The sequence below is a fragment of the Symsagittifera roscoffensis genome, chromosome 5 (genome assembly GCF_963678635.1).
Source record: "Symsagittifera roscoffensis chromosome 5, txSymRosc1.1, whole genome shotgun sequence".
Classification (NCBI taxonomy): Eukaryota; Metazoa; Xenacoelomorpha; order Acoela; family Convolutidae; genus Symsagittifera; species Symsagittifera roscoffensis.
The window spans coordinates 52,133,921-52,160,747 of NC_087066.1; the positions used below are offsets into that span (position 1 = coordinate 52,133,921).

The following is a 26,827-nucleotide window of genomic DNA, read 5'->3' on the forward strand; positions in this document are numbered from 1 at the left end:
TTTCAAAAATCAGGAAAAATTCAAAATTGGTATAAAAATCGACAGGTTTTCCAAAAACAATTGTAAAAATTTGATTGGTTTAATCAGAAATTACTGCTTCCGAGCTAATTTTATTTTCTTGGCCTAGAGTCAAATAAGTTTTTCTATGAGTTTCAAGCGTCGTTCTAACCAAAGGCCATTTACTATCCACTGTTACTATATTTCAAAACCAACTCGAAAAATAATGATATAAGAAGAAAGAAAATGCGACTATTTTACTAAATTACGCAAAAAAAAAAACAGTCATGCAATTCTATACATTGAAAAAATGCTTGTAAAACACTTTTCTAATTTCTAGCAATGTTCTTTATGTATGGGCTATACGGTAATTTCCCTAAAAGCGCTAGATAGGCGTTGCTTCTTTGTAAGAACAAGGTGAATACGCGCATCATTTCTTTAGCATACTTTTTCTTTAAAATTTTTTGTCAAATTACGCAAAAACATTTCAGATCAATTTTTTTTCGGAAAAGAAATTAAGTAATGTTTACAAAAAAATGAGCTTAACGACGTCACTTTCAGTCGGTTAAAAATGATTTTACTCTAAGTTTTTTTGTGTGTTTTGAGTTCAAAGAAAACAATTTCGCAACTCTTTTTCTTCAAAATAACATTAAGAAAGCACCAAAAGTTTCAATAACAAAGATTTACATAGACTTCAAGTCTACAAAATTTTAAGGTTCCTTGATTTATATTCTTTTGTTAAAATAAACTTTGAGATAGAACATTTAGCACATAGTCAGCTACAGCACATTATGTCGTAACCTGGTGATACAAATTCGAGGCTTCAAATGTGGTTTCGTTAGTACGTCATTTTTGGTTCCCACATTCAAAGAAAGAGAGGGATATATAAGCTGTGTGTTTTTTATCCAGACCTTTTTTACAGCGTATAGGAAAATTGGCAGCGAATGAGAATCGATCTGGAAAATTTTGGATTGCCAAGCCAGTATGCTTTCACCAGACTAAAATGCGGATGGCGTTGCTGCTCGAATAATACTTTGATAGCTTCAATGCGCTAATTTTTTATGCAAACCGTTAGCCCGGGGAACGGGGATGGGTGTCCTTTGATAATGTCTTTGTGGTTGGGCTCAGGCAAAATTTTGTCGAAATTGGATAAAGAGGTTTTCTTCGAGCTAACATTTTTCTTCTATTAGGCAAAACTTTTTCCTTTTCTAGACAATCAGAGTGATTTTGATGCATTTTAAAAGTTAATTGACAATTTAACGAGGATTACAAATCAACACATCGATTGGGAGCAAAAAAATTGCAAAATAATTAAATAAAAATGACAAGAAGCCAAAGCTGCAATTATTGTACCATTGGAAAAATAATAATACAGGGAAAAACAACAAACGAATCTCAGTTTTTTATTTTGATGGGATTTAAAAGATAAAAGGAAGTAGTTTCTTGAAAAATATAATTTCCTTTCAGGTGTTAGTATTTTAGTTTTTTGGCTAAATTTTAAATAACAGTTCCTTTGATAATGTTTTGAATTTTTTTTATGATTTAGAAACTAGTTTCTGCAAAATTCTTCAAAATCTTTGCATTTTTTAAATAAAATTTTAAATAACGGTTCCTTCGATAAGGTTTTGAATTTTTTCTATGATTTAGAAACTAGTTTTTGCAAAATTTTTGAAAATCTTTGCATTTTTTTCTGATATCATAAAATATATCCTATTTTGCTAAAAATTGTATTTTTTTTTATTTCTGTTAACAGGCAAAAATTCTCCTAAATCCCGGTTTTTTAATAATTAGAAAAGTTTTGTGAATGGTGGGAACATTTAATGATTTGAATAAAACAACTCAATTTACAGTTTCAATAAATCGACCTCTATTTTCATTTGAGTTCGGCTGTGAACAAGTTACGAACGTTTTCAGTCGTTTTCTAAATGCTGAATTTACCAAAAAGTAAACAAAAAAGTTTGTCAAAAAGTGGAGGTTGAATAGAAAAACCGAAATGTGCTCGGCCCATGCAAAGCAGTTTCCTTTCCAGTTTTCGTGCCAAATAATTTCCATTGCGCTTTTGATACATTGGGGTAAAACTAGAACTGTGAAACAAGCTGTTGCCGTGAACATGATTTTCGTCATTCGTTTTTCTCTCTTTCGCCGAGTACAGGCAACTATGTAACTGGGAAGAGTTTTTGTCAGGTTGTTCACGTGGGTTTTGCGCAGTTTTCCCTTTGCAATTTCCCTTCTGGGTATCAAACTGACCTTGATTCCTGTTTTCGAATCAATTTCGGTTCTAGAAGATCTGATTGAAGGGTTGATGCTATTTGGGACCAAGTTATCATCGTCAATAACTTTCAGATCATCTGCAATAATTTTTTCTTCGCTCCCAGAATGGCTTTCGTACAAAGCAACCTGCTTCAAACTTCTTGAATTGGCCGACCCAGTCGTGTCTCGACAGGAAAAGTGCTGGCCGGAAAACTCAACGGTGTCATCACGCATTTTGGCTGACACTGCGGCATTCAAAGACTGCACGCGACGCATGTAAAGGGTTCGTAGCCTTCTTGATATTTTGTGATATGTGAGGACCATCGCAAAAATATTGAGCAGCGCGAGAGAGTTTCGAACGATGACGTAATAGGCGAACATAGGGTCTCGGGCTTCGCTGCAGTTGGCGGCAATGGCCGGAGCTGCTAGAAGACACGTGAACAGAGCTGTTCCGCTTATGATCTTGCGAACTTTGTCCTTGTTGTAGATATATTCATGAACCACAGGCTGAAGCAAAAAAAGTTCGCTATATTTGTTAATCAAAAAACAGACCATTGGACTTTTGAGGTCTCCCATAACCATAAAAGGATTATAATTTGGAAGAAAAAATCTTGATTCTAAATTTTTCGAAAAAAAAGCCTATTCCTGAATTTTTTGAAAGATTTATTTGATTAAATGAAGTTTCCGTTCTCTTTTAAACAATTACTTTAATAGTTCACTTTCCAAAAAATGGAAAAGTTCGAAAATATTTGTTTTCCCTTCACCAATTTAAAAAGAAGGATTTCTTCCCAGTTGTTCCTTATCTTTAAAAAAGTAGAAACAATGCTCATGTGATTGGTTTTATCTGTTTCTCAGTTTGTTGGCTCAATTTTTGGATGAAGTCTGTTTTTATGCGCAAAATTAGGTAGGAAAATGAACGAAAATTAGGTAAAAAAATGAGCTTAGTATTTGTAAGAACAACTTGTTCATTTAACTTGAAACTAGGAAAATTATTTGGAATGTTTCTATTGCAGCCCGACTCAAAGAAGAATATTTGTTATGCAAATTTGCTGGAAACCATTTGACGTTCCCTTTTTACCTGATTTTTGATTAAGAAAATGTGAACCAAAACTTTCTACCCTTCTTTCGGTGGTCGAAACAAAAACGAAGAACAATTGAATGCAGGTCTCTAATGCAGATCTCTAATCTGTGTTTCTAAAGCGTTTGGTTGTTGGAAAGTATTTGTTGATAACTACTCAGATATCGGGCATAGATATATATTTTTATACTCGAAATTTCAAGAAAAACTTAAAAACACAAAGTTAAAGAAAAATAGACACACCATTCAGCACTAAAATTTTCAAACCAATCTATCAGAAGACTTTTCCGTTTTTTAAGCAATTAACATTGGTAAGTTCAGGTTGATTAAAAATGTTTTACCATTGAAAACAATCATTCAGCGGTTTTTTGTAGTAACTACTTTGATCAATTTTATCGAAGATGAGTGCTTCAAAGAGCATTCAAATTGCAAATTAAAACTTGAAACCGCTAACAAATCAATGAAATTTCGAGTTTCGGAAACAATTTTTATTCCAAATTTTTATCTTAAAAAACCTTTTGCTTTCTTTTTCTTTCTTTATCTGCAATATTTATATTCAGCTTTAGGTAAAATACTACATAAATCTTAAATTAGAATTGATTAATTTAGCGCGCAATATTAAGCCGCAAACAATTTTTTTTTCTGTTATCAGTTAAAACCTGGGGGAATTCCCAATGACAGGAAAACAAAATGCCAAAAAAAACTAACAGTCAATCAGAATTGAGCTTTCAAAAATTTGCAAGGAACAAGCAAGAAATTCAGTCAATTTGAGAAAACAAAGTCTATTTTGATTGTTTAATAAGCTGGAAAACTGAAAGCAAATAATTATTCCTTGCAGGTAGACATTTATAAATTGAGAAAATGTGCAAAATTGTTAAATTGGGTAACAATTATAGCTTTTGATGTATCATTTTGATTTTTACAGTTTGTAAAAAGGTGACTTTTTCAAATTAAGTTTGAAGAAAAATTATCAATTTAAACAAATTTAAAATAAATGTATAAGAGGTTGTATTTAATTTCAAAAAAATATTGAGTTTAGCAGTAGACTTAAGAAATTGCTTAGAATTTTTTTAGCAGGACAACGTTGCAATACGTTGCAATAGTGAAAAAACGTTGCAATTGTTAATTTATGGCGTACGGCACACAGAATACACTTCTTACATTTTTCAATGAACAGCAGGCAGAAACTTATACTTCCAAAATGATTTTCCGAGGGATTGTCAGGATGAAATATGACGAATTCCAAGAAACAACCAAGAGACCATTTTTGTTTGGGCCTTTTTGTAGTAAACAGCCTAAGACAAAGCTGAACATCTTAATAGATAGTAGTAAAATTTAATGGCTAAAAGTTGTTAAGAATATAAAAAACAAGTTCAGGCATTTCAGTTATTTTTAACGTTTCAGTTTGATAAAAATGTTGGCGATAAAATGTTGCTGAAACTTTTTCGAAACTGTCTGCAAGTAATTTGGTTTACATTTCTGCTGGATGTTTGAGTTTTATAAGCTTCTAGTTGTTTTTCTAGCTTCAAATTTCATTTCAAATTGTTCTTTGATTATGATTTGAGTTTTGAAAAGATGGTAATCAAATCAAAACATTCGGTTGTTTTTTGGGTCGTTTAGTTCATAAGACCCATGTGTTTGTATGAAATCGGAGTATTATTTTTTGAGACAAACATTTCATTTCATTTAGAAAGATTTCTAGTTAAAACAAACTACAGAGTTTCTTCAAAATATAAAAATTGTTTCTGAAACTCGAACATTTTTTCTAACGCAAGTAGCGTTAGTACTTTTACATTCTAATTATAATTTTTTCAAGACTGCTCGTATCAAGGCAAAAATTTTGACTGTTCTTCATTTCTATCAAGCACTATTGATTTTCTTTTAAAAAAATTTATAATAGTTCATGAGAACCCGGATTGATCTGCCAGTAAAAATCAGTACTGTTCCAGTAAGACAACAATATAAAAACAATACTGTGAACGTACTGGGCAAGAGCCACGAAAGCACTGATCAGCGGTGAAATCAAGACAAAAATTGCAATATTGTTCCAGTACTGATTCACTACTGAATCAATACTGTTTTTTAGATTATTACTTCTTATTATCAACCTGCAACCAATCCATTCCAGGATAACAAAGCAACATAAGAAAATTCAATCAATTGAACCTTTTTTGCTAGAGGAAGGTTTCTCGAGCTAAATATTTGATAAATTTTGTGCAAAATTCTAGCTGTGAAGGGGGAGGTGCAGCGCCATTATCTAAAAAAGTGATATTGTATTAAATCATTTTTTAATGCAAAATTACCTGTTGCTAGGGAATTTAGTTGCTCAAGCCATTTAACAACCATCGCTAACCTATTTTTAATTTTTTGCGGACAAAAACTGCTGCCTCGTTAATAATTTTTCTGTTTTTTTTCGAAGCGTAAACCATTTTCATGTTTTTTTAAGTTCATTAAGAAATTTAAAAAATATATATTAAAAAAAAAATGCGGTAAGTTTTTTGAAATTTATAAAAAAAACGCTTTTAAGCTGATTACTTCACACTGAAAAAACTTGTCGGTAGAAGCTTGTCAGTAATGAAGTTTTTTTTTAGGAAAACTTTTCAAATTTTTCGCTATTGAAGATTAAGATGATATACCAAACACAAAGAACGTACTGATAAAACCTAAATGTTTGCTTAAACTGACTTTGGAAAATTTTTTGTAGATGAAAAACTTCGTTCGTTTCCCTGCTTAATTTTCTGCACACTATAGAGCAAAAAATTTGGCGCGTTAACTATCTGAGTTTGATCCCAATTTCTATAGAAAAAAATATATTGCGCCTTAATTATCGCAACTTGGCCCAATTTCAATAGAAAAAAATATTATTCTCCGCGTCAATTATCCCAAATTGACCAAAGTGCAACAAAAGTTGATAGAAGTTGCTTTTTAAAAATTAAAAATGGTCTGGTCTGGAGCACATGTATTTTGTCAGTTTCCGAGAAATTTAGAACAAAGAGTTAGCTCAAAAGTGCTTACAGCTAAGCCAATAAATTTGTACAGAGGTGAATTGGACGTCAGAATCATTTGTTCTGCTTGCTGTTTAGCTAATTTGGGAAAAATACAAAGGCCTTTATATGATGCACAAATAGTGAACATCTTTAAAATTACTGAAATCATTTAGTTGCTCAAGCCATTTAACAACCATCGCTAACCCATTTTTAATTTTTTGCGGAGAAAAACTGCTGCCTCGTTAAAAAAATTTTCCGTTTTTTTTTCGAAGCGTAAACCATTTTCATGTTCTTTAAAAGTTCAATAAGAATTTTTAAGAAAATTAAAAAAAAACAAAATTGCGGTAAGTTTTTTTGAAAATTATAAATAAACGCTGTTAAGCTGATTACTTCACACCGAAAAAGCTTGTCGGTAAGAGCTTGTCAGTAATGAAGTTTTTTTTAGGAAAATTCTTCAAATTTTTTGCTATTAAAGATTAAGATGATATACCAAACACAAAGAACGTACTGATAAATCCTAAATGTTTGCTTAAACTGACGTTGGAAAAATTTTTGTTGATGAAAAACTTCGTTCGTTTCCTAGCTTAATTTTTTGCACACTATAGCGCAAAAAGATTATTTTATAGTTTTAGATTTCGAAGTTTTGTTACGTGTCATTAAATCATTATTTACGTGTCGTTACGTGTCGTCAAATTAAGTAGTTAAAGTCATCATTCTAATTTTAAAGTAAAAGAAAACTGTGCTAGAAATCAAGGCTAACGTTGTTGATCCCAACTGTTTATTTAATTACTTTTAAATTTTTTTTGACTGTCACAAATATCCATTGAATTGGCACTCATCGGATGTTCTAAGTTTTTATTTTTGAAATCTTCTATCTTAAAAATTTTGCTATATATTTAAACCGAAAAATGATGATTGTCCCTTAATTTTTTTGTTTTTTATAGGGGCATAGTTTGGCGAGGTAAATTATTTTATATGTTTGTCTAAAACTGCTTCAAAACTGATAATCATCAGAAAATTTTGTAATGTTCAACTCCGAATTAGTGTTCTGATGGCTATTAGTTACACGCAATTTCGTTGATTGGTTTTAAATTTGTTGTGCAATTTCAATTTATAGTTTTAGTTGTTTTTTCTATTGTCATAAATAGCCTAATTTTTAAGTGTTTTACAATTGAATTTCAAAACCGAGAGTTTCTTAGAATTTTCTTAACATGTTTTTGAAAACAGCCCAACCAAATAATTTCATTGAAGTCACGTTTGTGCCTAGGCAGGGGCGGATTTAATGGGGGGGGGGGGGAGCGGACGCCTCCGCCTCAGGGATTCGACCCCCTGCCGACCCAAAGGGTCCCCCTTTTGGTACTTTTTAAGAAATAGATTTTTGGCCGATCGACCCTAAAATTTTTCTGAAGGCGCCTTTGGCGCCAATATATACTTATTTTGTGTGGGGAGCGCGCGCCAAAAAAAACGCCTGTTTTTCACAAATTTCGGCCAAAACAGGGTCTTTTTAGTGCTTTAGGAGAGCTCGGAAAATCAATTTGATCGACCTAAAAAAAACTTGGTCGACAAAATTTTCGAAATTTTTTTGAAAATCCGCCCCCCCCCCCCCCTCGAGAAAATCCTAGATCCGCCCCTGTGCCTAGGCGCGGAATTTTGTATTTTTTTGAGAGTTTTTTGAGTTGTCATACAAAAAACTGCTGATCTGATTTTTTTTCTGATTTTTCTGATTCGATTTCTGATCATAGAAATAACAGAACAATATCTCTGATTTTTTTGTGATCATAGAAATAACAGAACAAAATTTCTGATTTCATAATAATCAGAGAAGTATCAGAACAAAATCTCTGATTTTATTCTGGTCGGAAAATAAGCATAATAAAAGCAGTTACAATACTGCAGTTTTTATCTGTGAATTCTACCCGCGGCAACCGCCGTTTGCAGAAAAGAATTATTAACTTCAAGCATTAATCAAAATTAAATACTGAAAGCTATTCATAAATGTCGTATAGAAACAATAACAGACATCGAAACTGAAAACCACACAGGAGCTTTATGATATTGCTTTGATTAAAAATCAAATTTGTGGTGTTGAGTTTTCTACTCTTCGCAAAATATTTCAAAATTTAGAATTAAAAGACAATTCTGAATTAAGTATATTAAAATGTAATATATAAATGCAATTAAACATTACGTTGTCTTTTAATTCCAACTGATCATGAAAAATTTGTCAGCTATGATTTTTAGACGACTCGCCACAAAGAATGAATATTTTGAACTAAATAAGTCAATACAAGTCATAAGATATCAGTAATTTGAGTTACATTCATTCACATTGTACCCCCCGAGGAAACCCACAACTACGGAAGAAGGAATACCTTATGCTAGAACAATTGAATGCCTTAAAACTTATATACTCATTTTGAGGGGAGAGCGCGCGCCGGAAAAACAAAATTTTTGGCCCATTTTGAATTTTGCCTGCGGCGCAGAAAATTCAGCCGAAACAAGACCCCCATATGCCTCATGAAAATGGCCCTATCGATAAGGGACACAGGTAACGGATTAAGATTTGTCCATGAATGATTTGTCAAATAAAATTTGCTCTCAACTTTCAACTTTACATCAGCATCAAATAGTTATCTTTGAGTTTCTCCGCTATTAACCTTGAAAGCTAATTGGTTGAAACAAATTTACAATTTTATCTAGTTTCTGGGCAAAAAAAAAACATTTAAAAAAACGAATTTGTAACTGATGCTTTTTTGGGTCAAATTGTTTTGAGATGTTAAATTTTTGGAAGTTAAATTCTACTTTTTGAACGACTAGAATGAACGAACTTTGAGCCACAATTTTGATCAGATTTGAGTTACCAGGAACAGCAAAATTGAGCGAAGTTGCTTTACTTCATTATTGACTAACGCCCTCTGAAAATATTCTGAAAAGCGGCAATACTCGAAAGCTCGAAAGAGAAAATTTGAAATCATTGAGCGATTTTTATTTTTTTTTGTTAGAATAGTTAATTCTATAATTGACTACAGTGGATTTTATGGTTCCGCGACCAATGTTTAAAGTACAAGACATTGAATTCCTCTTCAAATTGTAGTGGAGCAAAAATAACAATTCGAACGACCCAAGTCCATCAATTTTTGATTATGTTTGAAAAATCTTGAAAAACTTGGCTAAAACTTAACGAAAATCTTGACTGTCGTGGCAAATTCTTGCCAAGTATTCTTCAGGAAAACTCAAATCGCTTTTGCACAGTTGGTTATGCCTGAAAACGCAACTATATAAAGAGAGCAAAAAACCTTGGTTCTTGGAATGCTTTAATTTTGGCTCTCTAACTCTTTGACTTCTCGCATTGCAATAGCTCGTTTGCTCTTGCTTACTGGGTGATCAAAATTCAATACCAGAACCAAAATAGACAAACAAAAGTGAAGATTTGTTGTTGCCGACTAAATGATTCTCTCAAAAGTGTTCTAAAAAAATTCTGCGAAAATACCCTTGCTTTGACGTTAGTAATGGTATTTCGGAGAATCTTGATTATGAGTTTTAACATTAACTCGCTATGAAACTTTTTTGAAGAATTTTATCGGATGTCTTTGAAGACCTCGAAAATTCTTCGAAAAATCTTGAAGACTCTTTCTTTTGAGGTTTTCACCGAAACAACAAATTCATCTGTTGAGCTGACGAAGTCATCTTACATGATTCTGAAGATATGTTTATGTAATTTGGACCATAGGTATACATAAAAAAAGCCGGAAGTATTTTTAAAGTTTCTATGCTAATAAATCTTCAAAAAGCCTCAAGATCTTGGCAAAATTTTCAACAGAGCTGAAGGTTTTTTTTTTGGTTTATTTCGTACTGCTTTCTTATCTTGTTTATGGTTTGCTTTCATAATATTTTCTACTTCATGATGGGTATGAAAAAGCAGTTGTCTACTCACAGAAGGCTTCGTGTTTTTATGCTCGGTTTCGTTTTAATTGTGAGCTCAGGGCATCAATATTTTTCAAACTGCGTGAAAACTAAATGTCAAAAATGTTTTAAAATCGGAATTGTCTGGAGGGAATAGCCACAACAAACCCAAATGTTCCATTACCGTTTTGAGGTCGGAACAATGAATTGAAATAATAATTAGACTCCATTTTATTGTCATCTTATCACAAACCTTCAAAAGACTTAAATGATATTCAATTTGAATGCACAAAATACTATAAATAAAAACGTCTGCAGACAAACAAAAGCCAAGTCAGCCAAAAAGCTATCAGCTGAAGGTTTTTTGATTGCTTAGGGATGCTATTTGCGTCCAATTTTGTTTTTGAATAAGACTTTCGAGGTGAATTATTTGGAGGGAAATTATAGTTTCTTTTTAATTTTGACCGCCATGAGGCTGTTCAGTGGCTAACAGAGGCCATATTATTGCGTTCAGTTTTTCTGAGCCTAATCCTTTAGCATGCAATAATTAGCAAAATTTTTCCGAACACGAAGTTTTTTGTGTTTTTGTTTCTTGCAAAAGAACAGTACCACAACGATATTTTATATAGAAGCCTTTTAGTGGATTTAATTTAATCAAATTTCCAAAGTTTTATTAAGTGTCGAGAGAAATCGGCTTATGTTTTTCATGTTTTTTAGATCAACTTAGAGCAGAGAGTGACACGTGAAGCTTGCGAAATTGTTTAGGACTCAATTTAGTTTTTTTTATTAAACCATTATTAGTTAGCTTTAGTTATCTTTTGGTCCAACATGTACAGAAGCTAACAAGACTGCTCGTATCAGGGCAAAGCTCTGAAATTTCCCATTGCCTTTTAAGATCTAGGGAGCAGCAATAACATAAAAATATATATATAAAAAATATATAATGATTTTTTTTTGTAAAATTTGAGATTTTTTTTGTGAAAATCATCCGCCCACACGCCATTTAAAGTACAAAGTCATAGGTTTTGCTCCTCGTAACAAATGAATTATGGCGAATAATCTTCTTTCTATCAATTTGGAACGATTTCTAAGACGGATTAAATCTCCGCTTACACATTAATAGCGCGAAATATATCGCGCGTTAATTGTCCCAAATTGGCCAAAATGGGAATCATTAAACCACCATAACTTTACAAAAAAGGATCACAGGTGGAGTATCTTTTCAAATTTAAGCTCAGGACATTAATACCTTTTGAATGATATAAAAAAATTCCGTCAAAAATGGCTAGTTAAAAAATCGAAATTTGTCTGAAGAAAAAAAACACACCCCGAGCACAAATATTCCGTTACTTTCGTTAGGAAAGTCGGAACATCAAGAAAACTGCTCGTATCAGGGAAAAGCCCTGATTTTTCCGACTGCTTTTTAAGATCTATGGAGCAGTAATAACTTTTTTTTTCAATTTGAGATTTTTTTGTGAAAAATATCCCCCACACGTCATATAAAGAACAAAATGATAGATCTAGCTCCTTGTAACAACTCAATTATGGCAAATAAGTTTCTTTCATCCAATTTGAAACTATTTCTAAGACGGGTTAAATCTCCGCTCACGCGTTAATAGTACGAAATATATCGCGCGTTAATTGTCCTAATTTGGCCAAAATGGCAGGCTTTAAACCCCCATAACGTTACGTAAAATGATCACAGGTGAAATAATTTTTCAAATTTAAGCTCAAGACAACAACAATTTTTGAATGATATAAAAAATTGGTAAAAAATGGTTAGTTAAAAAGTCGGAATTTGTCTGCAGAAACAAAAACCACCCCGGCCACAAGTATTCCGTTACTTTCGTTACAAAAAACGGAAGCAAGCAATTTTTTGTTTTATTTGAATAACAAAATTACAATTGTCGTTTTTCATGGAAGAAAAAAGAAGCCAAGAAGGGGCGGATTTTAAGTCAGGGGCGGCGGACGGACGGATCTAAGATCTACAAAAACGTTGAAACGTTTGTCGATTTTTTACTAGGTCGACCAAACTTTTTTTCTGCCAAATCAGTATAAACACTCTATTTTAAAAGTTTTCACCAAAAAAAAACATTTTCTCGCGCGCTCCCTTTGAAATGTAGTATATATTGGCGCCCAAGGCGCCGTTAAAAACTTTTTTTGGCGGCTAGCCAAAATTGATGTCTCAAAATATTACCAAAATCGGACCCTTTGGGTGGCCGGGGGTTCAATTTCTTAGGCGAAAAGGTCTCCCGCCCCCTAAAACCACTACTGTTTCGAACTGTATTCCAAACTTACCTTGCATATCATGAAAAATCGTTCCAGCGTAATGTTGAAATAGAGCAGCCAAGACAAAAACTGCTGGAAAGCGTGAAGGACTGCAGTTGTCTTGAATGCCGCACAGTTGTTGTACAGAACTCCAGGGAAGATTTTTTCCAGTGCTCCGCTGATCACAACGGAAACGCTGAAAACTGAATCAGCCATAGCCAGTGACACTATGAAATAGTCGGTGATTGACAGTCTAAGAACGTTTTTAGACTTGTGATAGCTGAGACATATAGTAACGTTGAGAAGGAAGCCCAAAAATCCACTCCCGAAAATCGTTTCCCAAATCACCTTCGATACTGTTTGAGGAACAGCTTCGCAAAACTGATAATCTTCCGAAGAAAAGTTCATTGCTGAATTGCAAGAATGAGGTAAAACTCAAAAAATAAAGGAAATTACTACATTAAAAAATAATAAATTAACGATAGGTTTTTTCCCAGTTTTATTGAATGAGCGTCAAGAAGTTGTCGGGCTTACAAAAAAGAAATTTGGCGGCTGGGATGATGATGTCTTGTCCATTGCAAGATTAGATTGTTATCGATGAAAGAGCGTAATTAACAATTCAAATAAACCGTCCGGCTGTATAAATTAAAAAGCTGCATTAGGACAAAAATGAGAGGCACAAATGTGATGAATTGCATTCAAATGGGATGTAGAAATAAAGAGCCATCGAGCCATTTCAATCATGCAGCACCACTTGCGTTCCCTGTCAAGTAGAGCGGCCTGAATTTTGACTGAAACAAGAAGAAAACATATTCAGTTCAAGATCTGAATTACAATCCAAAAAACAGAAAGTAAGCAAAAAAATCAAAATAAACACCACAAAGAAAGCGAGTAACACAAAAAATTCGAATAGTAGCTTTTTAAAAAATAATAACTCAGGCAAATTTAAATTTTTTGGATAAAAAAATAACTCAGTTTTTGTTAGGCTCGTTCCAAAAGAAGCAGCTCAATTCATTCAGTAATTTTTTATCTATTGAAGATCAGTTTCCAAAACTTAACAGAACTTCTAGAAAGGACCCAATATTGTTATAATTTTGCCAATTATTTTCATTTTTTTCAATTTTACCTTCGAATGTTGAAAGTAGTTGGCAAATTGGTTCGTTTCTGCAAATTCAAAAGATATCGCTCACGTCTATTATATTGTACTAAAAAAGACTGTTTAAAACTTCTAATTAAATAACCAACCTGGTTTTGATTCAAAATGCTTTTTGTTGGTGAAAACTGTAGATGTTTAAACTGATTCAACTAAGATAGGAAATAGGGGAAAAAGAGAAAATTAGAAAAGTGATGAAAAAAATACTTGACGAGAAAAGTGGAATTGGGAATTGTATTTGATTGGCAAAACTGTATATATTCACATATTCTGTTCTTTCTTTGCTTCCTTTTTTGTAAATATTTGATCAGTTTCTGCCACAAAAATGATTATATCCACGCCCAATGAGAAAGCAGAAAAAGTATTAAAATTTTTTTTTTGCAAATTTTATTCCTCGAATGACGTCTTCAATTGAAAAAAAAGAGTTTTAGCCAATCTCAATTCCTCTTGAAGTTGTATTTTGTTAATTGTAACAATATTAAGCTTTCTTTCTTTTCTTGCTAATATGTAAACGAAAGAGTCTTTAGAAAATGTTTAAGGTTGGTCGGCCGAAAAGAAATGTCGTAAAATAATATTAAAGGGGGCAATTTTTTGGTAAGCAAGTCAAATCCCTGAGGGGGAAGTCCCCCTCTATCGCTATGCCTCCTAAATCCGCCCCTGATTACCTTATATCAAAAAAATTGTATTCTTTTTTCAGTTGATTTAATGGTTTTTAAGGAAATTCAAACATTATAAAAGTACAGTGAAGTAAATGATAATGTGCTTACTCTCTGTCAGCAAATATTGAAATATCCGAAAGTAATCTGTTTTTTGATGAATTGATGTCCTGATGACTTTGGCATTCGTTAAAAATTCAAACAAACTAGCATGTAACGCACCGCCGCTGCTTTAAGTTTTTGAAAAATCATAAACACGGGATATCTCGGAAGCTGAAAGGATTTGAACATTCACATTTGGAGGCAAGATTGCAACCCCTGAAAGTACGTTGGCAGCAGGCAACTACAGGCTTAGAATTTTCAAATTTCGTGCTTTAAACAGATTATTGAACGTGGAAACTGCTTATATATAAATTATATGAGAAAACTGCAAAAAAAGTTTCGGTTAACCCCACCTAAATGATAGATAAAAAGAATAATTTTCTTACAAATTTTGACTGATTTTCCATAAAAATGCAGGGCTGATATCCCGAGCGTTATATCAAACTCGAAAATGGCAAAAATTGCAATTAAATGACAATTATAAACACATTTAGTGTCCTTTTAATGAACTTTAGCCTCAGAAAGTTGGACAAAAATCAACTTGAGGCTCAATTAATAAAAAATGGTTCGTTTTTACCAGTCTCATAATAATATAATACATTTTCTAGTAACATTGTCCCAATAATATAGTAAAATTTTTAATTTCCTTCTGTCATAAAATAAGGGGTATAACCGAAAAGACCCCAGCAAGCGTAGCACCAGACGGGGCATCCAACAACGCCTTTTAAGTCAAAAAATGAACAATAAAAATACATCTACTCAAAGATTTTTTTTGTTATTTTTTTGTTAAAACTAAAATGCTCAAATCTCCAAAACTACTGGATTTTAGATCTTCAACTCAAAAACAACCCTAAAATGACCACAACTGCACTTTTCATATTGAAAAAAAATTTAAACTATTTCATTTTCAAAATCACCATATATAAAAAAGAGATTTTTCTTAAACTTAGTTCATAAATTTCATTCGCCAGTTCGTATATCATTTGCTAACATCAATTGCTTAACCCAGCGCAATTAAATTTAAACCAACATTCTTCTTTGTTAGTTTATCATAGAAAAAATGACGAGTTCAAAAACTTTACAAAATTGACCAATAACGCTGGGACGGATGTCAAATAGTAACTTGAAATCAGCCCACCAAAAAGTCCAACTTTTTCAAAAGTTGAGCAATTTTCAAAAAAATGAAAAATGATTAAAAAAAATCATATCTTAACGTCATATAAACGTTTCATTTTGACGCCAGAAAAAAACCCACTGAGAATACCTTGACAACCCCATCAAAATCAAAAATTTGGAAAACTCATCAACAAAAGTAATATCTTGAAAACAATATGGAATTGAGCAGTAAAAATTGGAGGCAAGATATGCAACCCCTGAGAGTACTTTGACAGCTTCCAACTACGGGGTTGAGTAGTTGAAGCTTTTTCAGGATTTTAAATTTAACTTTTCTGCAAAATTTTAAAAAAACTCTCAAAAACGTCACATCTCGGAAACCAAACGCACTTGAGCAGTCACATTTGAACGCAAGATTTGCAGCTTCTGAGACTACCGACTAAGTACCCACTTTTGAAAAATTCTATATCCCAGTTTTTTGAATTCTTTTTTGGAAAGTAACCATGAAAGACGTCACATCTCGAAAGCTAAAAGTTTTAGATCAGTCGCTTTCGAACGCAATATTTGCCACCACTGAGAGTACACTCACACTAACCAACTTCAGGCTTTGGAGTTTCATTTTTTTTGTCTTTTCTTAAATATAAAAAAAACGGAAGAATAATCAAAAATGTCACATATCCAAAAGTACAAGGATTTGAGCAGTCAGGTTTGGAGACGAGAGTTAACCCTGACGGATACCAAATACAGAGTTGAATTCTTAAACTTCGTGAAATTTTTCAATTTTAGCTGACTGAAATCATTTGAAAAAATCATAAAAAACTGAAAATGAGGATTTGATTATTCATAAGTGAAGGTCGAATTTGCAACTTTTAAAGAAACCTTGACAACATCACACTGCTGGGTTGTTGATTTCAATATTGGCGAAGTAAACACTTAATTCAAACTAGAAAAATAAAAAAGAAGTTATGGGCCATTACAATGTACGATATAACTTTGTCGCGAAAGCTTCTTTCGTTAAAATGCAAAAATGAAACGTTGAAAAAACATAAACATGACGAGATCGTGACGAGAAAATGAAGCCAGCTTTTAAATTTATAAGAGAGTTGGAACTCAAAACCTGACCATGAGTAAAACTTATAGGAAGGCTTTTTTTCAGAGACTGACTATGATTAGGTATATGTGCTGGCACTACTGCAGTCACGGACTCAAGCTTGAATTGAAGTTGGTTTTGGGTTACAATTCTTCAAATCAAAAGTTTTGAAAAATAAAGTTATTGTTACTTTCTATAATCTCAAGTGTGCTAACATTCAATTCCATAGTTAATGCTAAATTGTTGGCAAAATCGGTGGCCTTGAGCAATTTAATTGGTCAAAAACTACAGCTTATAGGTTAATCTGGGAAAATTTGGAAAAAAATTTTACGCGTGGAAATTAGTGAGAAAATTAAATCTGAATTCGAAATGAGCAGTTTTAAGTTAGATAACTTCGTTCACAATCAATGACCGAAAAAGATATTGCCAACCAATAAGCATTAATTATAAAATGTTTTTTTTTGTACCTGATTCAGAGTCTTGCTAGCAGTAACGTTACTGGCAATGGGGTGGGTAAGCGTCCCAAAGCAATTTGATCAGTGGAACATAAAACAAAGAAAAGAAATGAAAACTGAGCTATGCCCTGTTTCGTTCGGTAATTTTTGGTCGCAACTATCTTTTAGGTGGAACCCGCCATTACTTTTGTCAATGAATCCAAGGATGTGCAAAAAACACTGAAAATGTTGTATAACTTCTAAGTCACAATTAATATATAAATTTTTTACTTTTTCCTCTTTCACGAAGTTGCACGTTCGTGTCTGGCATAAAAACCCAGCAACCAGATTTTCAAAAATTTGCAAAATGCTCACTACGACAACAAATTAATCTAAGATTACACGATCCCAAATCAAAAGGAATTCAGGAGATTTCCCTAGAACCATTTCAAAGCTGCCAATTTCTGCCAACCCTGCCAATTTCTACAATCTGTGATTATTTTTAACAAGTTTTATTAATCTGACAATTTTCGGAAAAAATGACGGAATATTTGGGCTCTGGTGCTTTTTTTCTCCAGAAAAACTTCGACTGTTTAACTAGTAGTTGTTGACGAATTTGTATGTCATTCGAAAGAAATAGTTGTTCTGAGCTCAATTTTAAAATTCAAAGATATTTACCTGTGATTATTTTTGGTAGAGTTATCAGAGATAACAAAGACTGCCAATTTAAGGAATATCCCATCCCAAATGAATAGTGTTTCAGTTGATCTTCCTAGAATCACATTTAATGCTGCCAATTTCTGCGATCACGTCCAATATTGGCAATTTTTATTTAAAATTATTATTAATCTGACTATTTTTGAATAAAATGACGGAATATTTGCGCTCGGCAAGTTTTTTTCTCGAGATAATTTTGGAGTATTTTGCTAACAAAATTTGACGCTACTTTTTTCTATATCTTTCGATTGTTGCCCTGAGCTCCAATTGAAAAAGTTTTGTACTTATGATTTTTTTTGTAAGGTAATGGGTGTTTTTGGATTGCCAATTTAACAATTTGGGAAAGATAACCCGCGATTTATTTCGTGCTGTTAACGTGTAAGCGGAGATTTCCTCCATCCAAAATTGTTCCAGTTTGGATTGAGGCATGCTCTTTGGTCTGTTTAATTTTTTGCTATATGCGAATAACATATCGCTTTGTGCTTTACATAGCGTATGGGAGGATGATTATAAAAAAAACTAGAACAAAAATTGCATTTTCTTCGATGTTTTTCAAATCGTCATCAATTATTTTTAAGTTTAACTACTAAGAAATTAAAATAGAGTTGGCAGGGGCTGATCTAGGATTTTCTCGAGCGGGGGATTTTCAAAAAAACTTCGAAAATTTTGTCGACCTTTTTTTTCGTCGACCGAATTGATTTTTTGAGCTTTCCCTAAGCACGGTTTAGTCCCTGTTTTGGCCAAATTTTGTGCGCCGCAAAAAACAGTCCAAAAAAGGCGTTTTTAGGCACTTTTTGGAAAATTCTGAGCAAAAAATCGCGTTTTTTCGGCGCGCGCTCCCCCCTCGAAATAAGTATTTATTGGAGCCAAAGGCACATTTAGAAAAATTTTAGGGTCGGTCGGCCAAAAATGGATTTTTTAAAAAGTACCAAAGGGGGTCGGCAGGGGGTCGAATCCCTGAGAGGAGGGGGGCATCCGCCCCCCCCCCCTTAAATCCGCCCCTGAGAGTCGGAACAGTCAAGATTTTGTCTGAAATGAGCAGTTTTGTTGTAATTTAAGTCAATTTGACGAAAAGTAGGAGACTATTGATTTGACGCAATGTACGATGCAACAGGCAAATGGACTCAATACAGAAGCAGACCATTATTTTGTAGAGATGCTTTGTTTTCTAAGTGGCAGTTAAAGTTTTTCAGAGTGGCAGAAAACTGGAATCAGACCTTCAAATTAAGGATTGTGTGCCAAACTTCCATCCATCTACCGCATTAATTGTTACAGCCAAAAAAATGAATAAGCCACTTTTTGGTCTGACAGAAGATAGAGGAGAGATCGCTTCAACTCGGAACCAAGATTGTACTATGATTTGGTTCAAGTTGAAAACAAAATCATTTTTTGAGAGTTTTGACTTCTTTTACAACTCGATCGCAAACTACTTAGAAAAATATTCGACAATCTTTTTGCTTGCATTTCCAGTTTTTCCGCAGCTAGCGTTTCTATTTTTATTGCACCATTTCAAACTTGTTTTTTATTGCTTCTGTGGTAAAAAAAAGAGAAAAAAGAAGGAGGAGAAGACTATTGTTTTGGAGAAATACATTTTATTCAAAGAGGTGATAAGCTTCTAAAATCTAGAATAAGACTTTCAAATTATGGATTGAGTGCAAAACTTGCATCTATCAACCGCATTTATTGCTACAGCCAAATAAAATGAAATAGTTTGCATTTTTTCGGTTCAAAGGAAATGGAGGAGAAATTTTGCTTCAATTTGCAAACAAAATTGTACTATGATTTGATTCAAAATAAAACTAAATCATTTTTTAAAATCTTCCATTTTTTTTATACGGTTCGATTGCAAATCATTTGCAGACAATTTTTTTGTATGCATCTCCAACCTTTGTTTGTATTGTTTCAAACTTGTTTTTTTTGCTTCTGATTCAAAAAAGAGAACGAGAGAGAAATATAGAGCTTAATTTTTCTTTTATTTTTCAACTTTTCGAAGTTTTTCAAGTTTTATGATGGCTAAAAAGTGATATGAGATTCATTTGAGTATGAAGTTTTGTGTTCATATTTGCAATGGAGTTCCCCAATTATATATTGGAAGATCAAGTTCTTTTTCGTATTCATCAACTCTTGCTTTCAACGACAGCTGAAAATTCTCAATTCTAAGCCAGTTTTCTAACAACCTACTCTTCGTCATCCTTCAATTTCAGCTTTTATTTTTTTAAAGATTTTTTTGAGTTTTTGTCTCTGCATTTAGCGCAGTGCTAGCATAATGAACTTTTTGTTTAAAAAAAAATGAACATTTTTCTTCTCGATTCACAATTATTTCATGGGATTCTGAATTGTTGACATAAAATATGAATTTTTTTTCGGTGGATTTGATTTTATGTTATAAATAAAGTTCAATCGCAATTTCTCAAGCAGTAAAAAAGTAATTATAATCAAGTGGGGGATTGCGTTCTGTTGATGTAAATCTTTTCATCACTGAAAAAACAATCTAATTTTGAGTTGACTTAAAATTTGTTTTTAACTTTCATTTTTGTTTGCCTTCTATTTTTTAAAATCTTAGGTCAATTCCTGTCTTCGGGTCGGCATTTGGGGAATAGGAAAGTGAACTAAATTGTCAAAAATAATTCGCATTTGTCTGCTAGAGTAAGCGATTGATAAAGATCAGGAAAGATAATGAAGTCAACAGCGACTGAACATTGACTGAAAACTGGCAAAAAAAAATTTCTTGACTGCAAATGATGTCTAAATATTTGGTTATTTTCACATTGGACGGTTCTCAACAGGCTAAAAATTTTCTGAATCCCAATTCATTTTTAAAAACTCCAAAAATGCTAATTTTATATGATCCAATCTAGTAATTTTTTAAGCTGATTCGATTTTAAGATGTTTACTATTGCAAAAATAAACCTACAAACCTACTACCGGCCACCAATAAAGTACAGGCAAAAAAGTATTGTATCCAGTACGCATATTTGGTTCTTATGTTCTTCGAACTTCTGAATATTAACAAATAGGTTATTATTTCCAACACATATTTGTGAATCATTGGTTCATTTATTTAATCTTGCACAACCCGGGTTGAGGTGCTCTTTCTATATTTCGACATGTTAAGGCTTCCATTTAACAAGAAATGTTCAAAATAAAGTTTACGATATATGATTTTTGGTAAAATTTTTGCTTCGTCTCCAATACGGAGATATAGATTAGAGTTCAACTTTTTCTCCGCCTCCATACGGTTTTTTCCATTTACATCCTCTGGCAACGCTGCAATGGCCGCCGCATTTAACGTACGCGCAAGATAAAAATCATCAGGACCAATGTCATATTTTGCAATCATTCCCCAGTGAAACTTTATGATCCACTCCTACCAGTAAATTGGAGGTTCTGGTGTCCGTGCGTCCCAAAATGATAGTATATTAAGCGGATTTTTCCCCCTTCTTTACTTTCCGCTGGCTGCGCCATGTTGAAGTAGTGAAGTGTATAGTAAAGAAAGAATAGTTGTTTAACTTTAATTGTGAGCAACTGTTAGGCATCAAATCGAAATCTTACGGGACCTTTCTATTTTAGATCGTACCGGACGATAGAGATCGCAAGGTCACGACAGCAGGTCTCCAGACAGAAAGAAACAAATTGATATAACTTACATAAACTCAAACTGGTCCCTATCTCACTCCAGAATGATTTTATTATCATATCGAAGTTATACAGTTCAAATGTTTTGTTGATATAAATTACTTTTTGAAAAAGAAAATGTTTCAATTTATTAAAAGTCTGTTTTCGAGTTTGTGTTAAAAACGTAGAAAAAGATTGATGTTTGCAAAAAGTTTTAATTTTATGCATTGTCATAGTCTTACCGCGGGGGAATATTGTGCTCAAGGTATATATTTCGATTCTGCTCGAGTCGAGGTTTGACCGTCCTTGAGCAAGTTTTGATGTTTTGACCGTGCTTGAGAAATGTTCCGTTTTTGTGCTGAACATAAAAGCCTGTCTAGACTATATTTTTTCGGTCAAGCTCTGAAATTTTGCTCGACTCCGAAAGTCGAAACAGCCAAGTCAGCACCGCGGCCCGGGAATGATGTTCGGATAAAAGCAAAAGCTGCCCGTTTCTGTGCAAGTATCGCAGAAAATTCCGACGAAATTTGTAGTTTTTTTGTTATAAGCCGCAATTAATTTCAATAAATTTCTTTCTTAGTGATAGAAATGGTCCGTAATGGTACAGAAAAACTGATCCGTTTTCTTCTGGTTAGTTTTCTTAAGAGTATATTTTAGCCAAAGCAGCGTTAAAAAAGCGTTGAAACTTAGTCCATCTGGAGTGAAAATAAGTTTTCAAGGGTTAAATAAACGCTTTCCTTATTATAACACATGCATGATTGCTTTGCTCGCACAAAATTACTAAAACTCAAACCAGTTTTTCAAAGCACAAAAATGTTTTTTTTTTATAGAAAATGTTCAATGTCGTGCAAATAAGGACTTAAATGGTGTCTGTATGATTTACCACTCGATCTATTTCAGTGATTATTTGTTGTATCTAAAAAAAGATAAGTCAGTTATCTGAGAAGAACCATCTTTAGAAATACCTCTAAACACCTAGAGGCTTAAGGGCTCATTGTTTCACCAGTTGATAAATTAAACTAATTGACTTCACTAATCATATCTTATTTCCCCATTAATCTTAAGTCTCTCAATCTTTTCAAACAACTGAAAACTTGATCATTAATTTTCGAAAAGGAAAAGTGTGAGCAAATTCCGAGAAATTCAGGTACTTTATGAAGAATTTTCATTCATTTCAGTTTTAAGCTAAATGAGGTTTCTTAAGCATTTTATGGCTATAATGATTTTGTCATCATACTCCTTTTTGCGTGATTCACAGCAGTCTAAGTGATGAATATACTGTGAAGTGAAATCTGACTGAAAATTTAAAAAGAAGTCAATTAGTGTTTTTATGCTTCCTTGAGAAAATTGAGATAAATGGGATTTTTTCAATAAAAAGAGTTGCGGTTTCAACCAGAGTGCTACTATAGAACTGTCAAGAGTGGAAAGATGAAAAATTGCATGGACTGGTTAATCTAAGCATGATAAATATACATTCAATTTTGTGAAAAAAATTCGAAAATATTCATGCACTCAGTAAATTTTGTTTGTAGAACTCGTGTGACGTTTTTTGGTATTCTATTTTTCGGAGAGATAGAGAGAGAGAGAGAGAGAGAGAGAGAAATAAAAATATATATACTGTAAATTTTAAAAAAACAAGACTGCTCGTATCAAGGCGAAGCCCTGAATGTTCCGACTGCTTTTGAATGAAATTTTTTTTCTAAAATTTGAAATTTTTTATGAAAACCATCACCCCACACGCCATCTAAAAAACAAAAAGATAGTTTTCGTTCCTTGTAACACATCAATTATGGCAAATAAGCTTCGTTCAACCAATTTGGAACGATTTATAAGACGGACTAAATCTCCGCTTACGCGTTAATAGCGCGAATTATATCGCTCGTTAATTGTCCCAAATTGGTCAAAATGGCCAAAATGGCAATCTTTAAACCCTCATAACTTTACAAAAAATGATCACAGGTGAAATATCTTTTCAAATTTAAGCTCAGGACAACAATACCTTTTGAATGATATAAAAAATTTCCGTCAAAAATGGCTAGTTAAAAAGTCGAAATTTGTCTGAAGAAAAAAAACCCACCCCGAGCACAAATATTCCGTTACTTTCGTATCAAAAGTCGGAACAATAAGTCCAAATATCCAAACAAGACCGCTCGTACCAGCGCAAATTCCTGAAAAAATTTGGCTTTAATTGAAAATCTGAGGAGTAACTGAAATTGAAATAACAGAAATTTAGAAAAAAAAATTCTTTTTGGTTCTCAAGGTTTATTTTGAAAAAAATCCTCGCACAAACTATGTAAAGTACAAAATGAAATAACCTGCAATTATCAAAGTATACAAACACCAAAGAGCAAGCAATCAATTTGAAACGTTTTCTAGACGGAACAAGACTGCTCGAATCAGGGCGAAGCCCTGAAGGTTCCGACTTCCTATTAAGGTTTATGGAGCAGTAATAACATTGAAAAATTAAAAGTAATACAACAAAATGAAACTTTTTTTTCTATCTCATATTAGAAATTTTATATGAAAATTATACCCCCACACGCCATATAAAGTACAAAAGGATAGACTTTGCTACTTGTAACAAATCAATTAGGGCACAATTATAAGCTTCGTTGCACCAATTTGGAACGATTTCTAAGACGGATTAACTCTCCGCTTACGCGTTAATAACGCGAAATATATAGCGCGTTAATTGTCCCAAATTGGTCAAAATGGCAATCTTTAAACCCTCATAACCTTACAAAAATGATCACAGGTGAAATATCTTTTCAAATTTGAGCTCAGGACAACAATACCTTTCGAATGATATAAAAACGTTCCGTCAAAAATGGCTAGATAAAAAGTCGAAATTTGTCTGAAGAAAAAAAACCCGCCCGAGCACAAATATTCCGTTACTTTCGTATCGAAAGTCGAAACAATAAATCTCTGCCTACGCGTCAAAAGTGTGAAGTATATCGCGCGTTAACTGTCCTAAATTGGCCAATTTGGGAATCATTATACCACCATAATCTTACGAAAAAACATCACACACGGTAAATTTATTTTTAGTTTTAGTTTCAAGAGAACCTTTCTAATAATATATTAAAATTTCAGTCAGAAAATGCTATTTAAAAATCAAAGTTTTTCTGGAGAAAAAGATACACCGAGCACAAATATTCCGCGTTTTTCTTCAAAAATTGTTAGAAAAAACCATTTGTAGCTTATAAGTTGATGACTTACTATGACTCACGTGAATAATCTCCCCTTTTAATTGACCAAGTGAACAGTCTCCCCTTTAACAGACCAAGTGCACAATCTTCCCGTAAAAATCTTTTGGTAAATTCAAACCGTGAGACCTGCCTGTCATACAGTGCTGATTTAAGCTGACCGGACAAAACAAACAGCACTGTAAAACTTAATTGCGTTTTTCTCAAACCCAATTTGAGAAAAACGCGTTTTAGCTTCTATTTTTGTTAATATTGTCCAGATAGTTTATATCAGCACTGTGTTCTCAAATCTGATTGATAGAAAAAGATTAATTAAAAATTGTGAAAGTTTCCCTTAAATTGATATAAGGCGAAATTGTTCACCTGGTGCCTTAAATTTTGTAACGAGACGTGTTTTTGGAATGATCCCTCTGAAAAAATGTTTAATTGGGATACTAACCTTCGCATTTTGAAACTACAAAGAAAAATGACATTGATTGTCTGAAAAAACATTTAAACAATTGAAATCTTGCGGAATAAACATATACAAGTAATAGTAATTGGACAGTATAAATTTTTGTTAGAACTAGTTCAAATGAATTCAAAAAAATGCCATGTGATTTTATATTACAAGACAAAGACAAAAAGCGGAGTTTTTATCAAGGAAGTAGAAAAATTATTGCAATGGGCTCAAATAGAACAAAAAACATGATGCTTTATAATTTTACACTTGAATTCAGTTGGTAGAAAACTCTAAACGAGAAGCATTGCCAGGTTGAAGTAGGTACTTTTGAAAAGTTTTCGGATTCGCGGAATCCAGAGCAGAAGATTTGGAAGTCAGACTTTTTCCAGAGTCCAAAAACAAACAAGAGTACATGCATGTAGTGAAACGCACTGATGTGGAGTTCTCATTATGTTTTAATGCTGAAATTCCCAAAAAATGCGAAATCTGCAATTTATTTGCTGCAAATTGCGGAATTTTCTGAGCTTGCTGATGTTTTTCAAGTCTAATGAGCGACACATTTTATGTGCCCTTTTAAAGTTTTGCCACAAACATTTTTTCGTGAATTTTTCAACAATTTTTTTGGCGGTTTCTACTAGCAATGTTTATTATAGGATAAAAACGCCCTCTTCGCCTTTCTCAGACAGAAATGCACAATTTTGCCGTGATTTTATTTGGCTAGATTAGTTTTAGGTTACTTCATCTTCAAATGGTTGACGTAAAAACAAATAACATAAAATTTAAAGAAAGCAAAAAAAGTTAGCAGGTTAAATTAGTTCTAATAATCTGGTAATGAACTAGAAATGCTAGAATAACATTTAAAAGTCATTCAAAATATCCGTTAAACTTCGCTTCAGAAATGGTTACGTTGTCTGAACATCATCATAAAAGAAAAACGGTAGAAAAAACTGTTTCTCTGTAAGAATAAGTTTCAGGCAAGAATTGAAGTGAAGAGGGATAATTACACCAGGAAAAGGTAAGAGCTTATATGGTCACTACGCCGGAACAAACTCCAGAAGGTAAATTGATTCAGTAAAATGTTGCAATTCGGCCTTGAGAGCCAACCGGAACAGGATGATGGAATCCAGCTGATAAAAAATGTTTAAAATATTCTAGGTTGAAAAAAAAACTTTATACCAGAGAAACCGATACACGGGAGATGAAAGGATGTCTACATGAAACTTTTTCACAAAAAAACTTTTAAGAATTTTTATCAATGAGACAACAATTTTTATTAAGATAAAAACTGAAAATTGATTACAATCTTGCGCAAAAGATGAAACGTTCAGTATTTAAACTAAAATAAGACTGCTCTTATATCAAGGCAAAGCCCTGAGTGTTCCGACTGCCGCGTAATCCATATCGAATAATTTTTTTAGGAAAAAAATTGAAAAATTATAAATTGAAAAACTTGAAATTTTTAGGAAAAAAATTGAGTTATACGAAGTTTAAGTTTGGAACCATTTCGTTGTGCGGAGTAATTCGCCACAGAAAAATTAATCACGCAACGCTTTCAGTCTTATGAATAAAAACTTCAAAGTACAGAAAATTTAGTCAAGAGCAAGGCCGAACAGGAAATTTTCAAAATACCTGCAAGAGCAAATCATAGGGAAAATAACATTTAAAATTTGATTTCAGAAAGTCGTCAATGAGGCATAAAGTTTTTTTGTTGAAAACTACTATTTCGATTGACTGAATAAAGAGACCAAACCAAGTTGATAATAATTTAAATATTTTTCGAAAGTCGGAAGAACAAGGCTGCTCGTATCAGCACACT

General features: G+C 32.9%; 1 protein-coding gene across 1 annotated transcript; it reads right to left on the bottom strand.

Annotated features, from left to right (window-relative positions):
- Nucleotides 1–1,765: 1,765 nt before the first annotated feature.
- LOC134846331 (uncharacterized) lies at nucleotides 1,766–13,930 on the bottom strand. Its single transcript, XM_063863636.1, has 3 exons — nucleotides 13,729–13,930; nucleotides 12,514–13,274; nucleotides 1,766–2,754 (listed from the first exon to the last, which is right to left on the bottom strand). Exons 2-3 carry the CDS (start codon nucleotides 12,889–12,891, stop codon nucleotides 1,837–1,839), a joined length of 1,296 nt encoding a protein of 431 aa, XP_063719706.1. The 5' UTR covers nucleotides 12,892–13,274; nucleotides 13,729–13,930; the 3' UTR covers nucleotides 1,766–1,836.
- Nucleotides 13,931–26,827: the final 12,897 nt, after the last annotated feature.